Raw genomic sequence first — 14965 nt, forward strand, 5'->3', positions numbered from 1 at the left:
GGAAAAAATTAATGTTTCGTCTAGTCATTTCACTTAAAACATCTTGCTACTGCCGAGAAAATCCCGTATGTCACAGTTGATGGTGCTTCGATAACAATCCCATTAGGTTCTTGGTTCGAATCCCTGTCCCACACAAAGCTGTACATCACGGCATTTCAAGTAAGTTACTTGTGAAGAAGCAATATTTAACATCTCTCGTATTTCGTTAACAGGGACAATAGATGCTGGGTAGGAATTCGCGTCCGTTAGAAATGTTTACGTTATGTAATTTAAAGTTGATATTGGCTAACTGATAATTTCTAAAATCGAGGTATATCACTCTCTGTATGCCTAGTCAGGAATAACTGTTAGTTTCCGTCAGTCACGAAATCTTAGTGTGCGTGACCTGGGTTTGAATCCAAATGCAGAACGAGACGGTTCGTCGCGTCATTTGAACTTCATACATATTCTTAACTAGCTGCTCGTGAATAACTTAAATTTTTAATATCATTTTCTGTAAATAACAAGTACGGTATGTTACTTTGAAGAGGGAATCATGAATGCGACGACTTACTACGTGCGTTACCTACCTGACGTAATAATTAGAGTGGTAACATTTCAGGTATGTCATTTATTGTAATAAATGTGAGCTTACTAGCCTTATCTGTGCTAAGGTGTTCCCTGATATTTGTAGTATCGTGGTATTACTTTACATCCTGAATTATTGCGGTACAGAGCCGAGTTCTCTAGTGGTGACTTGTGGAGCCATTTTCAATAGTCAAACGACTGTACCAAGGAGCGATTAGAAGACCTGCTAGACAGCTGCGTTATGTGGGTTGCATGCGAATCAGGCGAAATGCAATTCAGGTCGTTCGGATACTTTTGAGAACGACTGTACATGTACATGGATTCTCTGCAGATCACACTTAAGTGCCTGGCGGAGGGTTCATCGAATGACCTTCACAACCATTCTCGATTATTCCAATACCGAACAGTGCGAGGAAAAAACGAATGCCTAAACCTTTCCCAGATAGCTCCCGTTTCCCTTATTTTATTACGACGATCTTTTCTCCCTAAGTCTGTGTTAGCAAAATATTTTCGCATTCAAAGGAGAAAGTTGGTGACTGAAATTTCGTGATATGATTCTGCCGCAACGAAAAACGCCTTTTTTGTATCCACCACAAATTCTGTATGAGGTTAGTAACACTGTTTCCACTATTTCGGTGTAATACAGAGAGTGCAGCTCTTCTTTGAACTTTCTCAATGTACTCCATTAACCCTATCCGGTGAGGATCCCACACTGTGCAGCGGTACCCCAAAAGAGGGCATACAAGCGTAGCGTAGGCAGTCTTTTTAGTAGATCTGTTGCATTTTCTGAATATTCTGCTAATGAATCGCAGTCTTTGGGTTGCCTCCCCCTCAACATAATGTGTTCTTCCCAATTTAAGGGGCTCGTAATTATAATTCCTAGGTTTTTAGTTGAATAGCGTGCTTTAGATTTAGTGATTTATAGTGTAACCGAAGTTTAACAGATTCCTTTTAGCACTCATATAGAGGACTCCATTATCTAATGCCAATTGCCACTTTCCAAAATATACAGATATGTTTTCTAAATCGTTTTGCACTTTTTGATCTCAGATTGCTCCTCAGATTGTTATAAAATCATTTATACAGATAAGGAACGGCAGTGGGCCTATAACACTACATTGGGGAACGCCAGAAATCACTTCTGTTTCACTCGATGACTTTCTGTCAGCTATTAGGAACTGTGACATCTCTAACAGGATATCAAGAACCCAGTTAGCTAACTGAGAAGATATTCCATAAGCACCGAATTTCAGTACAAGCCGCTCGTATGATAAAGTGTCAAAGGCCTTTTCGAAATCCTTGTCGAAAGTACTCAACACTTCATGCTTCACAAGAATTATGTTTTCTTAATCCGAGTTTACTGTGTGTTAATAGACCATTTTCTTCGAGGTAATTCATAGTCCTCGCACGCAATATATGTTCCAAAATCCTACTGGATATCGAAGTTAATAATATGGGCCTGTAAATTACTGGATTACTCCTTCTACCCTTCTTGAATATTTGTGTAACCTGTGCAGTTTTCCAATCTTTTCGTACGGATCTTTCGTCCAGGGGACGGTTGTATATGGTTGTTGGAGCTGTTGCATCAGGAAACGTAATTCGTATACACTGTGAACTGGAAGACTTGTTGTGATTTAAGTTGCTTCACAACTCGGAGGATATCTGCCTCTACATTACTCATGTGGAGAACTGTTCTTGATCGGATTCTGGAATATGCAGAAAGATTTTAAAGATTTGATCGACAATGAAAGAGCAAAAAAAACACGAATGTAGACAGACGAGATTCCTTGTTTTGTACATCAAAAAGCACTTTGTGCTAAATTTGCAGGCCTCTGGCACATGGTGAAATTGTAAGGACGCATAGTATAATTGCTGAAGTCACACGCATCTTCCGTTTTCAGGTGCAACGGTTTTCAGTGAAACTGAACGATTCCTACGGAGACTTCATATCCTACTGCAAAGTATGTAGGTTATGTCGAGAGACATACCTGGAGCTAGCGTTTAATTTTTTGACGGAAAAACTAATGCAGGAACGAAAACGGAGACATGTGCAATCTAGTGCAGATTTCACATTTTAACTGGACTTGACTGCACACTGCCCACAGTAATGCACTGCAAGCTAACTTTTTCCTCATTTGAAGGGGATGCATTTAAAAAGAAAATCGTGTTTCTGGAACGGACACATTCTGACAAAGACAGTCGAGTTCCCTAAAATCACCGGTGTTAAAGCAAATACGGAGTTTGAAGAATACGTTGTGGCTTAGAAAGAATTACAACGGTAGTTTTATAAAGTTTTTGAGATTTTTAAAAGTTTGTTTACATTAGCGCTTCGCTGCGTATTAATACAGGTTACGTAACATCAGTGCTCTTGTGCCAAGTTATCCTCTTCCTCTGTGTAAATTTTTCTGTCAAAACATGTCTAGCAAATGTGATGTTTGCTAGAGAAATCTGAAGGCGGGGGTGTGAAGACTGTGTAGGTTATGATTTTATTGGGGTGAATGTAGCGCCGAGGAAACTGGGTAGATAAAGACGCTCCTCCATGGCAACGTATGTTATCTAGAAAGGACAGAGAAGTTGCTGAACATGAGGCAAAAATTTGTGCCCTTAAGGCTGAATTAGAAAATGTGGACTTGGAATTATGTAAGCTAAGGGAAGAAACAGGGACGGGGTGCTGGGGAAAGGTAGAAGCAAAAAGGGAATCTGTTGAAAAAACTTCGAAATTCAGTTAGTAAATCAGTTTGACTTGCTATCAGAAGTAATGGAGAAAGGGCCTCGTCCACATGTAGTTGAACGTATTTTGAAGCAGAATATTAGCTTCAAGAGAAGAAGACATGTAGGGATCAAATCAGAATAGGAAGAGAAGATGATTGCTTCTACTTAATATTCAAGGCAAGGAGCTTCAGGCCGAATTAGGTGCAGCTTACCAGATCACAAGTTTTGTGAAAACAAAAGCCAGGGAGATCAGGTAAATACAGTTGGGGCAGCCTGCGGTATGAATCCAAGCTGTACTATTGCGAGAGACTTGGATGAAATAGGAACATTAACTGGACACACAAATGTGGTGTTTGTGGAGGTCTTTCGGCGCTATGTTCGGTCCTGGGTAAACACTGCTGAAAGGCGTGTTATCACTCTGGCTTTCTATCTGAAGTAGTGGAGGAACGGGATGTTCCAGATACCCCCAAAACCTCACATATGCGATGTTCCTGTTGACACTGCTGGTACGTGAGGACACACTACGCATGGCCTGCAGGTAAATTGGAAGGGGAAAGATAAGTTAGCTTCCCTATTAGCAGATACTTTAAGGGGGAGCCTCAGTCACACGAGGGTGGCCCCTGTCGTTAATGGGACAAGGTAGACAGGCCTTTTATGTTAAGGTCATAGTCCAAACAGGCAAAACTAAAAAAAAAATAGAATGAAAGAAGCTCCATGTACAGTAAATAGGGATAAGCTAAGGGTAGTATCAACTTACTTCATTAGAATATCAGGGGAATAAAAAATAAAGTAGATGATCTGTTAGTACGTGTAGATGACCTCACAAATAACAAGGAGATTGATATACTTTGTGTGAACACCATGTAACTGTGGTGATGGATAGTGTCAGTATAAATTAGTATAATTTAGCCTCTTACACTTCCAGATATAGCATGGATAAAGGAGTGGTTGCCGTTTACGAAAAACAAGGATATAAATACAAAACTGGAGAAGTAAGCAAATTCAGCATTGATCGGCACTTTCAAGTTTGTGCATATAAACTACAGCTAGATAATGTAGTGCTGATGCTAGCAACAGTGTACAGGTCCCTATTAGGAGATTGGGAGCTACTCATAAAAAAGTTTGACTACCTATTACGCTGTCTGTCAGACAACAACAGGAAGTTATTAATCTGTGATGATTTCTATGTAAACTTTCTAACCAGTTCAGATGGGAAAAGTGTGTTATTAATTACATATAGAATCAGCTATCAATTTCCCTACACATATAGCTCAAGACAGTAGCGCCCTAATAGATTATGTATTTGTGCAGCAAGAGGGCGTGAAACTAACAAATGCATAACTTTCTAAATTAACATATAAACATGGGATTATCACCCCTTAATGATGTACAACCGATTAAATTAGAAAATACAGCAAGGTGTAAAGTTCAGAAACCATGAGATAAATCTGTAAGGTTGCTCAACCCAGTGTTTATTGAGCACTTCAGAGAAAATGTAAGAAATGTTAATTGGGAGATGTATATAATGAGCCAAATGCACTTGTGCCCAGGCATGGCACGTGAGCTGATGTCTTGGCCACCCCTTCTCTAAAGATTTCTCCTATTTCTACACTCCTCATTTCTTTCGTGATTCCTACAAACATTAACATATGTACTCGTACTGATAAATAATTGAAATACAACCTACTGGTCAATTTTGATTAATGGGTATTAGGCCACGTTAAATGGCGCATTTCGGTGCCAAAGACTTCGTCCCCTAAATTTGGAGGCTTCACCAGAGACACTACCAGAGGCAATAAGCACTGAGACAACAGCACCTTAACTAAACGTGAAAAGAAACCTATCGGAGATTTCAATTTTTATGTATGCTAGAGCTTCCAGCAGATAAGGGCAACGCTACAATGCTAATGAAATAACGAACCTACTGCACTCTAACTGGAGTTGTATAACAACCAGGAAGGCACAGGGAGTTCAAAAGCAATCCTCCAACAGCAATACTTTAGGAAATGCATCAGCTAGTGAAAGAGTCTTCGATTTCTCCCACAGACTATAAATGACTTTTTAAATCAGATCTGGTCCCACCAAAATTGTGTGGTGTACCAAAAATTCACAAACGCATCATTCCATTAATACCAGTTGTTAGCGCTTTGGACTGTTCAACAAGCGTGGCTGCCAAGCACTTAGACGGTCTTCTACAGTCCTCTGTAGCAAAAAAGACATATAAAAGGTTTAGTTCATTTATGCAAAAAATAGAATCCTTTATGCTGAGCCCATCACATATTAGCCTTACTAGAAGAAGGGATCAGTTGGCAGGACATTTTCTGAGGCATCAAGGGATCACTAGTTTAGTATTGGAGGGCAGTGAGGAGGGTAAAAATCGTAGAGGGGGCAAGATGTCACATATAGAAATTACACTCTTAGGCGAAAAAAATGAACTATCTGAAAGATCCAGACACTAATAGATGTTCTGTACATGAACAGACAAACAAGTGGATGAAACTTCCTGGAAGATTAAAACTGTGTGCCCGACCGAGACTCGAACTCGGGACCTTTGCCTTTCGCGGGCAAGTGCCCTACCAACTTTTTTTTTTTATTGTTTTAATTGCCTTTCGCGGGCAAGAGCTCTACCAACTGAGCTACCTTTTTTTTATTTTTTTTACGAGGGCAAGTGCTCTACCAACTGTTTTTTTTTATTTTTTTTATTTTTTTTTCTACCAACTTTTTTATTTTTTATTTTTTTTAGGAAGGGAAAAATAAACATGTGCTCCGATTTGTAATGAAAATAGAATGAACTTAGTATTTATGAGTTCTAGGCTGCCGTTGCGCAATATAAGAAAAGAAAGGAAATGTCTTCTTGAGGTGCACAAAAGACTATCACATCATTGTCGAAAGAAAAGTTGCTCCGCTGCTCTGCAAGAGAAGGAAAATGTTGAGAGAAAAATGGGAAGGAAAAAAAAATGCCTTCTGCATTGGTGAGCATCTGAATAGTATCTTAAAATTCCGGCAAGAAATAAAGTCCCAGGAAGCAAATAGGATTCAGACATACAGGCAACTGGCAACCTCTACTATCCAAATATTGTATTTGAAGCATTTAACCGTTAATTATGATTTTCAGCATATTTCCAAATATCCTCCTGTAGTCACAATGTTGGCTTATTTTAAAGTGTTCAATTTCTATGTAAGAATAATAGTCTAGAAAAGTAGCATGCCTATTCTGCATAATAAACGATGCTGTGTGGCCCATGATCCACGTTGTAGCGTTGTTTTTTGCTCGTGGATACCTCAGTTTTTGTGGCTGAATGATCTCTAAAAGTTCTACACCACTGGGCGTCGTACGGTCTATCACTGACAATCGTTGACGAAGAAATGTTGTAATTTCTTCTGCATGTCCGCAAGTGAACCTATGAAGGAGCGTATCGACTCTTCCGCATGCGTCACAGTTGGGCGTTGGTTGAAGGCCTATTTTATGTAGCTTTTCATTCGTTGCTACTTTATCGTTGACTGTGAGATACCAGTCTGCTATGACGCGTGATGGTAACATATCGTTGTGCACATTCCGCCATATTATACTCCAATGTGTATGTGGATATTTTTCTTCAGACGATTCCTGTGGTTTGTTGTCATGAGAAGGTCATAAAGCTTCCTGTTCGTCAGGCTTCCTGTATCGACGATGTCGTGTCGAATGTAGCTCATTTCCATGTAGTATAGTCGCACATGTCGGTAAGAAAGTGGAATGCCGGCGATATTAACGGGTGGGTCCAAGCTATGAGGTTTCCACCGCTGAATAAGGTTTCTGATGAGACTGGTCCTCCGTTTACGAAACTCCTTCCTGATGCGATTTAGGAGCAGGGTGACACATTTTTTGTGTACTTTAATGAGGTTAAGGCCACCTTTGGATGAAGGTAAGGTTAAGGTATCGAACTGAACTTTGAAAATATGCCCCCTAAAAATAAACCAACATAACGCTTGTTGTATACTCTAGGCTAGGTGGTCGGAGATTGGAAGAATTTGCGCCAAATAATTCATCTTGCTCGTAATGGCGATCTCGATGGTCTTAACTTTCTGTAGTATGTTCAAGTCACGGTCGGAGTGAAGCATCAAAGCAGCACGTAATTTATGAAGCATGTGTGACCAGTGTTTCGTCAGGAAATTGTCTGGTTTGGCTTCAAAAGTAACACCGAGGGTTGTGTGAGAATCCTTTTCCTTGCACCAGGTAACATGGGATATGTCGCCGATACCGCCACCGATTTGCAGAACTGTGGTTTTAGTTCTATTGAGTATTGCTCCTGAAAGAAACGTGAATGTTTGTAGAAGAGTTGCTGCTGACAGAAGTTGTTGCGATGATGACACAGTTACGCATATATCGTCAGCATATGCAATGCATGGGATAGTGACAGACTCGACGCTAAGACCGATCCCGCTATGCACTAAGTTGTTCAGGAGCGGCTCTACTGCAATGGCGTACAAAATCATTGAGAGAGGACATCCTTGGCGGATGGACTGCTCGATGGAAACTTCTTTTGTAAAATGGCCATTAATGAGAATCAGTGAAGAGGCGTTTGTAGTAAGTTTGCGAATTAATTCTATGAGATGAGGTCCAAATCCTAGTTTCTTCATGCTTTGAAAGAGGAAATCATGACGTACACGGTCATAAGCCTTCTCAAAATCTAGAAAGATCAGAGCGCCCTGTCCTTTAGTTTCAGCATGTGAACAGATGATGTCCCTCAAATCGCAGGCAGCTGAGATTGCACTTCGACCTTGAACTGCACTGTACTGGTAACTGCCTAAAACCTTGTACATAACGGTTTGCATCCTTTGCTTAATCGATCTGGTGATTATTTTGAAGTCGGCATTCAGGAGTGTGATAGGTCGCATGTTTTCGACCTTCCTGCTGTTCCCTTTTTTCAGTAAGGGCAGGATGATAGCTTCCGTAAATGCCTTGGGTATGACTTCCAGGTGCCAGAGTTCATTCGCTATCTCGAGGAGTGTCGGACCGAGGACGTTCCAGTATCGCTGGTAAAACTCAGCGCTGAGACCATCAGGTCCTGGTGATTTCCCTTTCTTTCCACTGTGAACCGCCAGTCGGATTTCGTCCTGTGTGAAAACAGATTCCAACTTTGCATTATCCTGTTGTGACAAGCGACAGCTCAAGGTCCTAAGAAAATCCTCGCACGAGTGTTCATCAACGAGTTGCTTCTTGTAAAGTTGACTATAATAGTCGTAGACGTGCGAGATGATGTCACGTTGCTTCGTGATGGCATTCTCAGCGTGATCAACGACGGCTTCAATCAACATGGCTTTACACCGTTTCGTCGTTCTCAGGATGTGATACAGAGAGGCCCGTTCTTCGGCGGCAACGTCCTTAGGGTGGGCTCGCACGATGATGCCATGCATTCGTTGGCGTTGTATCGCCGTGATTTTCACTTTATATCGTTTGATCTTTACGTCGATGTCTCGAGAAGGATTGTTAGTGCGACTGTACAGTTCTCTCAAACAGCGATAATAAAATTCAATAGTCTGTTTCTGCCAAAAGCTTTTTTGTCGGGCGTAGCTCATGACGGTCAGGCGTAATTTAGGCTTAGCACACTGAATCCACCACTGTAGAACGCTAGCGTAACGACGTCGGTGCCGCTGGAGCTGTTGCCACGTTAAGTTCACCTCCTCTTCAAGTTGGGCATCCTGCAGAAGGCTGACATTCAATTTCCAGTAGCCCTTCCCGCGGTAAATTTGCTGGCGGTGTAGGTTGAGGTAACACTGATATGCACAATGGTCGGAGATATTGACAGGAGCTATGTCACAGTTCACAGTGTGTCGCTGGAGGGCCTCGGATACATAGATCCTATCCAGCCGACTGGCAGAATGACTGGTTGCGAAGGTGTACGCTACCCGTTCACCGTGCAGTTGTTCCCATGTATCGTGAAGACGCATGCCATGAATTAAATGTTCAAGTTCGATACATCTGTTCGTGTTAGGAGTTTGGTCTCTGTCATTGAGCACACAATTGAAGTCCCCACCAAGGATGAGATGTTCACGATAACCGCTAAGAAGAATGGGAACCCCGGTCTTATAAAACTTTGAACGATCTCTCTTATGAGTGCTACCTGAGGGGGCGTACACGTTAACAATCTGCACACCATTCACTCGAAGAGAAATGCCACGACCACTGGGCAGCCGCTGCACATCCGTAAAGGGTATACCGTCGCGCAGAAGGATGGCAGTGCCTACAGCATCCTGAAGATTGATGTTATCAATAAGAACGTAACCGGGCACTTCTAAGGCTGTGACTACCTCCTGTAGGAGGGCAATGTCAGCGCTGGTACCATACAAGAAATCATTTAGCGAACGGAGTTTCACCGCACTTTGAATTCTATTGACGTTAAGTGTGGTAATGTTGTAGGTTTGGCTGTCACCCATGATGGTTCAGAGGATAATGAGCTCTGAGTTTCGCATCGTCCTTCTCTCCGGCTTTGAACCAAACACGTTGGTAACGTTTGGAGTACGAAACGAAGTGTCAAAACCAATAACGGGCCAGGGAGGGGAAGATCGCAGCGCGATGGCCATGCGCGAGAGCAGCTACTGCTGCATCTCCTCGTTCTGCCGCCACCACGGCTCATTGCTGTCGGGGTGCTGCGCGGTGCGCGCGCCGCCCTGCCCGCCACCGCCGGCTGAATGTGTCACCGTGGTCGCATCCGCCTGGCCACAACGCGGGGCTGCGACTGACGTCAGCGAGTTCCTGCGGGAGCGCTGCTGCAGCTGCTCGCTGCTCTGCTCGCTCTTCCTCTTAGCCGTTACGGTGCTCTGATCCCTTTCAGCGCTCAGTAGTGCCTTCAGGTGTTTGGTTTGTTCACGAATGCGTTCTTGCCTCGCGGTGTCCTCACAGCGCACGGAGCAAGAAGATTGAGGTTCAGTCTCGCTGCCACTTTCTGACATGTGCACGGGTCCTAAATCATTCGACTTTTCCTCTTTGCTACTATTCCCTTTGCTTCTCCTTCTGCGGCCTTTCTTCGTGTCTGCTACAGTCTCTACCGATAGGGGTGGTTCAGGCAAACTGGTCTGCACCCGCTCCTGTATCTCACACGGCTTAGTTTCAGAGGTGGCCGGCGCATCTTTGGTATCCAGCGGTAACTGCCCCGGTGAGGATGACGGTGCAGAATCGACGTCCGTCCTACCGCGAATGTCTTTGGCACTGCATTCCACCTGAACTGGCATCTCCGCCTCGCTGACATGTTCCGGCTGCCGGGGTGGTGGTACAGCCCCGCGACCACCTCACTCAATAGTGGTACTAGCTTTTCACTACCGTCTGCAGGACGTTCCCGTGGAAGTTGAAATGGACGTCTACGTGTACAGTTCATCCGCAGATGTTCAGTCGAATGGCAGATCGAACAGGTAGGGGGTTGACCAATGTAAGTTCCCCTGTCACTGTCATTTATGCACCACTGCGCGGACCTGTAAAAGTCGTTTGCTTCTATTCTAAATCAACTGCACTACATTCCTGCAAAAACCTGTGGAGCAAATGTAGACAAACAAAACAAACCTGCGATTTTTCTTTGTTGCTGAGCTGTCGCGTATTGTGCTAAAGCATGGGAGAATGGCACTCATGCAGTTAAGACGTAAGGAGCCATGTTGACTATTAATGACATTGCTACAACAGATCCCACTTAGGGGTTGCATGTTATGTCAAATTTTGTCTCTGCTAATCTCACAATCAAGGATGCCACTGTACTAATTCCTAAGACAGAGTGCAATAAATATTCAGTCCAGCTGAGTAAGGTAGCGCAGTATGGTCTTTCTTGTCATGAAAGACCAAGATTCAGCCTCATCCAAATGGCACAAGAGAGACATGGCAACCTCTTGAAAACGTGGTATTATAGTGGAAGCGCTGCTCATGATTATGGCGCCAAGGAGCAGACTGTGAGCCATGTTGTGGGGGAGTGCCCACTCCATGCCTTTGAAGGCGGTCTGCTGTGCTTGTCCAGTCATATTTCTGGCTGCTTGCTTGTATGTGAATTCTTCATCAGAAATGATCAATTGTCCAGAATATGTTAGCAGACTCCCATACGAGCCGTAATGTACGCAACAATTCCTGTCTGACACCTCGATTCGTCCCTAATGGGCTGGCGACCTCTATCAATGGGACACGTAAGAGCTGGAGTAGGGCAAGTTGAGTTTAGTTTTCACTATTCTAGTCTACAAAATACAGTCAAGTTTCAGAATATCATCTGTCACATAAGCTGACTCCATTTTATTTTGAAAGGTTGAACAACATGAAATGGAACATGACAACGCTGCAAACAGATGATCTGAGGCATCATATCCTGTCCCAGTCAGTGCATGGTGTTCGACAAATCACAAGAGCCACGGTCGGCATGGTGAATTGTGAGTGGTGGCGTCCTGTTCAGTTTGTGGATAAACCTGGTGAGTATATTACTGGGAAGTTTGTTATTGTTAAATATAGCGTAATGTGCTCATTTAGATTTTCTATAAAAACTCTCGTCGAAGTTAATCAACACATGGTGATGGAGTTGCACCGCATTTGAAAATTATGTCCTAATTAAAGTGCATAGAAATAAAGACATAAGAGCTAAATAATAATCACACTGGAGAAAAGAAACAGTTATCTAATCACAACGGATTGCATCTAACAAGAGAAGGGCGCCAACCTGGTCTCATATACGAGACGCAAACTTGCAAGGTGTGAGCCCCAGCTGTCTATGTTGCGCGGGGATTTGGACCGTGATTATGACTGTACGCAGGTAACACCTTCTAACCACATAGCTTTTTAACGCCCGTGTACCACTTGCTTCGGGCACGCTCCGCTGCGGTCGCCATTGTCGGAGCTCGAACTACTGTACAGTACAGTGAGTAGGAGGTTCGTGTTTGTAGTGCCGGTGAACCGACAAGCGACAGTGTGGCACCACCAGGAGCAGTATGCAGTGACGGTCAAACTGCCACGTTTAAACCTCAGAGCTCGCGGCAGTTGTGACCGGTAAGCGTCGTTGTATGTGGCTATTCGACCAGCTCTTACACGAGCCAAAAGAAACTCTATGAGCGTTTCTTTGTGCTACTGTTTGTACCTTGCGATTTAGTTGAGGCAGTCATAGAGAAGACCCGTTAAATGGAGAGAAGAATAGTTGATTGACGTTAGACTATTCTTTATGAGAGGATGGCGGTGACAATGATGACGATACCTTTCATCACAATCATTTTCGTCAAACAACTTCATTGGCACAATGCGACAGAGATGTAAAATCACGAACTGACTGTTTAAGAAGCTTGCTTTGAAGAGGTAATATTGTCAGAATTCACCTTGCCTCTGTGCGTGACTGAGATCTCTCTCTCTCTCTCTCTCTCTCTCTGTGTGTGTGTGTGTGTGTGTGTTTTATAAAAAACTGCTGCAGAATATGTCCTAAAATATTGCTAAACATAGTCGACCATATATGCGCATGGCATTGAAATACTATCTGCTCATATTGCTTACCAGTTTTTCACGTTAAATAACGTGTGTTCTACTTGAAGAACAAAGTTTCGAAACACGTGGGGCAGACGTGACCGGCTCCACACACGTCTTCCCACACTTGCGACGTGAAGCGTGTATGAGGGCTCTGGACGTCACCCCGCTGCACAGTACTCTCCACTCGCGCATCAGGCAGCTGCTGTGGGGCGGAGCCAGCGGCAGGCAACCTGCACCTACAGAACTCTAAAAACTCTGCATTCAAGACGCCTAAAATGAGTATTATCTTAAGTATGGCCATGTACTTTAAGAGAGGATTGGTGTTTGGTATTTAGGCCTGAGATCTTGCAAGTGTACATTTTTCTCCTTACAAAACAAGGTTGACTTAGTTATGTTTATGTGGAGGGTTGGAAGTAATAAACATGAAGGTTGAGGACAGATTTCATTCTATGTCAGATAAGGAGAGTTCATGATAACACAGCAGTAGAGCACACCGCCTCTAGCCTCGACAAGGGCCCGACGAAGAGAGTCCACGAGTCTCTCCAGTTGCGTCGTGTTCAGCTGACGTCACTCAACAGGTCCCGCAGAGCCGGCAGGTCTCAGGGACGGTGAGACCGCCGCTGTCCACAGACATTTCCTGTGAGGCTGAGACCGGATGGCTCAGCGGCCATGTGGGCTGAGTGGTCGTCCAGCTAGGAGCGTGTCCGCGCGGCTCTGTGAACACGGCTGCTGTCTTGGGAGCGTGTCCAGGATACTCAGCATGGAGGTGGCGGACAGGTCCGGATTAAAAAGTCACTATGCGATGTGATGCGATCTAGACTGCTCGCTCACTAAACTTCAGCACAGATCTCTGACACGTGACGTTTTAAGAGTCCCGTTCATTGCCGTTGCGATAAAAGTGACATTGCATGAAGCTACTGTAACTTTTACGAAATTTTTAGACCTTTAATGCCATACGCTACAGAGCATACGGGGATCCACTATACGATGCCAACCCCAGCAGAACAGACACTAAGAGTCGCAAGAAACGACAGAGCCCGTGTCCTTAGAAATAGTCTAAATTGCGTTATAGAAAGTGGCGGACTTTGGCACATTCTGCACATTTATTTACTTCTTTATGCGTTTATTCCACCTGATAAACTTAAGGCATTAGCGCACTCTCTTACATATAACCTGACATCTCAGTAAGTCAACATTATGACATGTGAAGTACACGAGCAGCACGCGGTAGTAATAATTTATACTACCTATGCTAACAATAACAACAGCAACAATGGAGACACATAAGAACACACGTTTCTCTTGATGGGACAACTGCTGATACACATCCCCAGTGATAAAATCAACTGCTGATGTACAATTTTGCAACTGTAGCAGGTATTATCACTGATGGCAGAAATTAACGTATGGGGTTTCATACTATTCCACATGTTATGCTTTATATCGGAATACACATACTACAAAAATTGTCGCTCTGCATCTTTAAGTTGACTTAGATGTAAAACAGTGTAAAACATCGATTTTTGCAGCAACTGTTTTAAACTGTAGATGCATTACTTTTGCATGTTTGTTCGCCTTTCTTTTACCAAATTACGTAATGATAAAAATATCGAAACTCCAATTACATAACATTATGGCTTCAGTACAAACAGTCATGATTGCACACGAAGTTTGGCCTTGGAGCGGAGTGCAAGAGAGGGGAGTCCCTTTCTCTCTCCCTCTGTCGCTGTTTGTTTTATCTTTCAACCGTCTGTAGCTACCGAAAACTCTCGCTTTTCCACGGGAAGTATGCTTCGAAAAGGATCGAGACACATGAAAGTTCCATGTGGGATTACGCCGTGTTGAGGCCCTCGTTAATACTCGTACTTCTGTATTTATGGGAAGAATTGTCCGGTTATCTATGTCTAGAAGTCGAAATCTATCGTTTTCTCAATCGTGCTCTTCGATTGTGTGGCACACCTAGGGCCAGATATAAGCTCAGATGTCAGTTGAATTTCGATGAAGAGTGGATTGAAGTTTAAGAGAATGGTCTGGAAGAACATAACGCGGAAAGAAGTGGGACACTAAAGTGCAAAGCAATCACGAAATGCACTTAAATTTCTCGTGGGCTGCAGATATTACGCGGATGAATACCACACAGGCAGTTCATTTGAACAGGAATGGACACCAATAAAAAGGGCATCATAGAAATTGGACAAACAAAGATAGATATAAGGAGCTAACGGAAAAGAAACA

At 43.3% G+C, this 14965-nt stretch overlaps 1 protein-coding gene across 1 annotated transcript in view; it reads left to right on the plus strand.

Moving 5' to 3' along the window:
- The window catches only part of LOC126295037 (uncharacterized), a 436392-nt gene that overhangs the window by 222974 nt on the left and 198453 nt on the right, over positions 1-14965 (plus strand). The window contains exon 2 of the mRNA XM_049987287.1: positions 11534-11694. Within this exon, the coding sequence (XP_049843244.1) occupies positions 11534-11694 (161 nt within the window). The remainder of the gene's footprint in view (positions 1-11533; positions 11695-14965) is intronic.

Source organism: Schistocerca gregaria, chromosome 11 (genome assembly GCF_023897955.1).
Source record: "Schistocerca gregaria isolate iqSchGreg1 chromosome 11, iqSchGreg1.2, whole genome shotgun sequence".
Classification (NCBI taxonomy): Eukaryota; Metazoa; Arthropoda; class Insecta; order Orthoptera; family Acrididae; genus Schistocerca; species Schistocerca gregaria.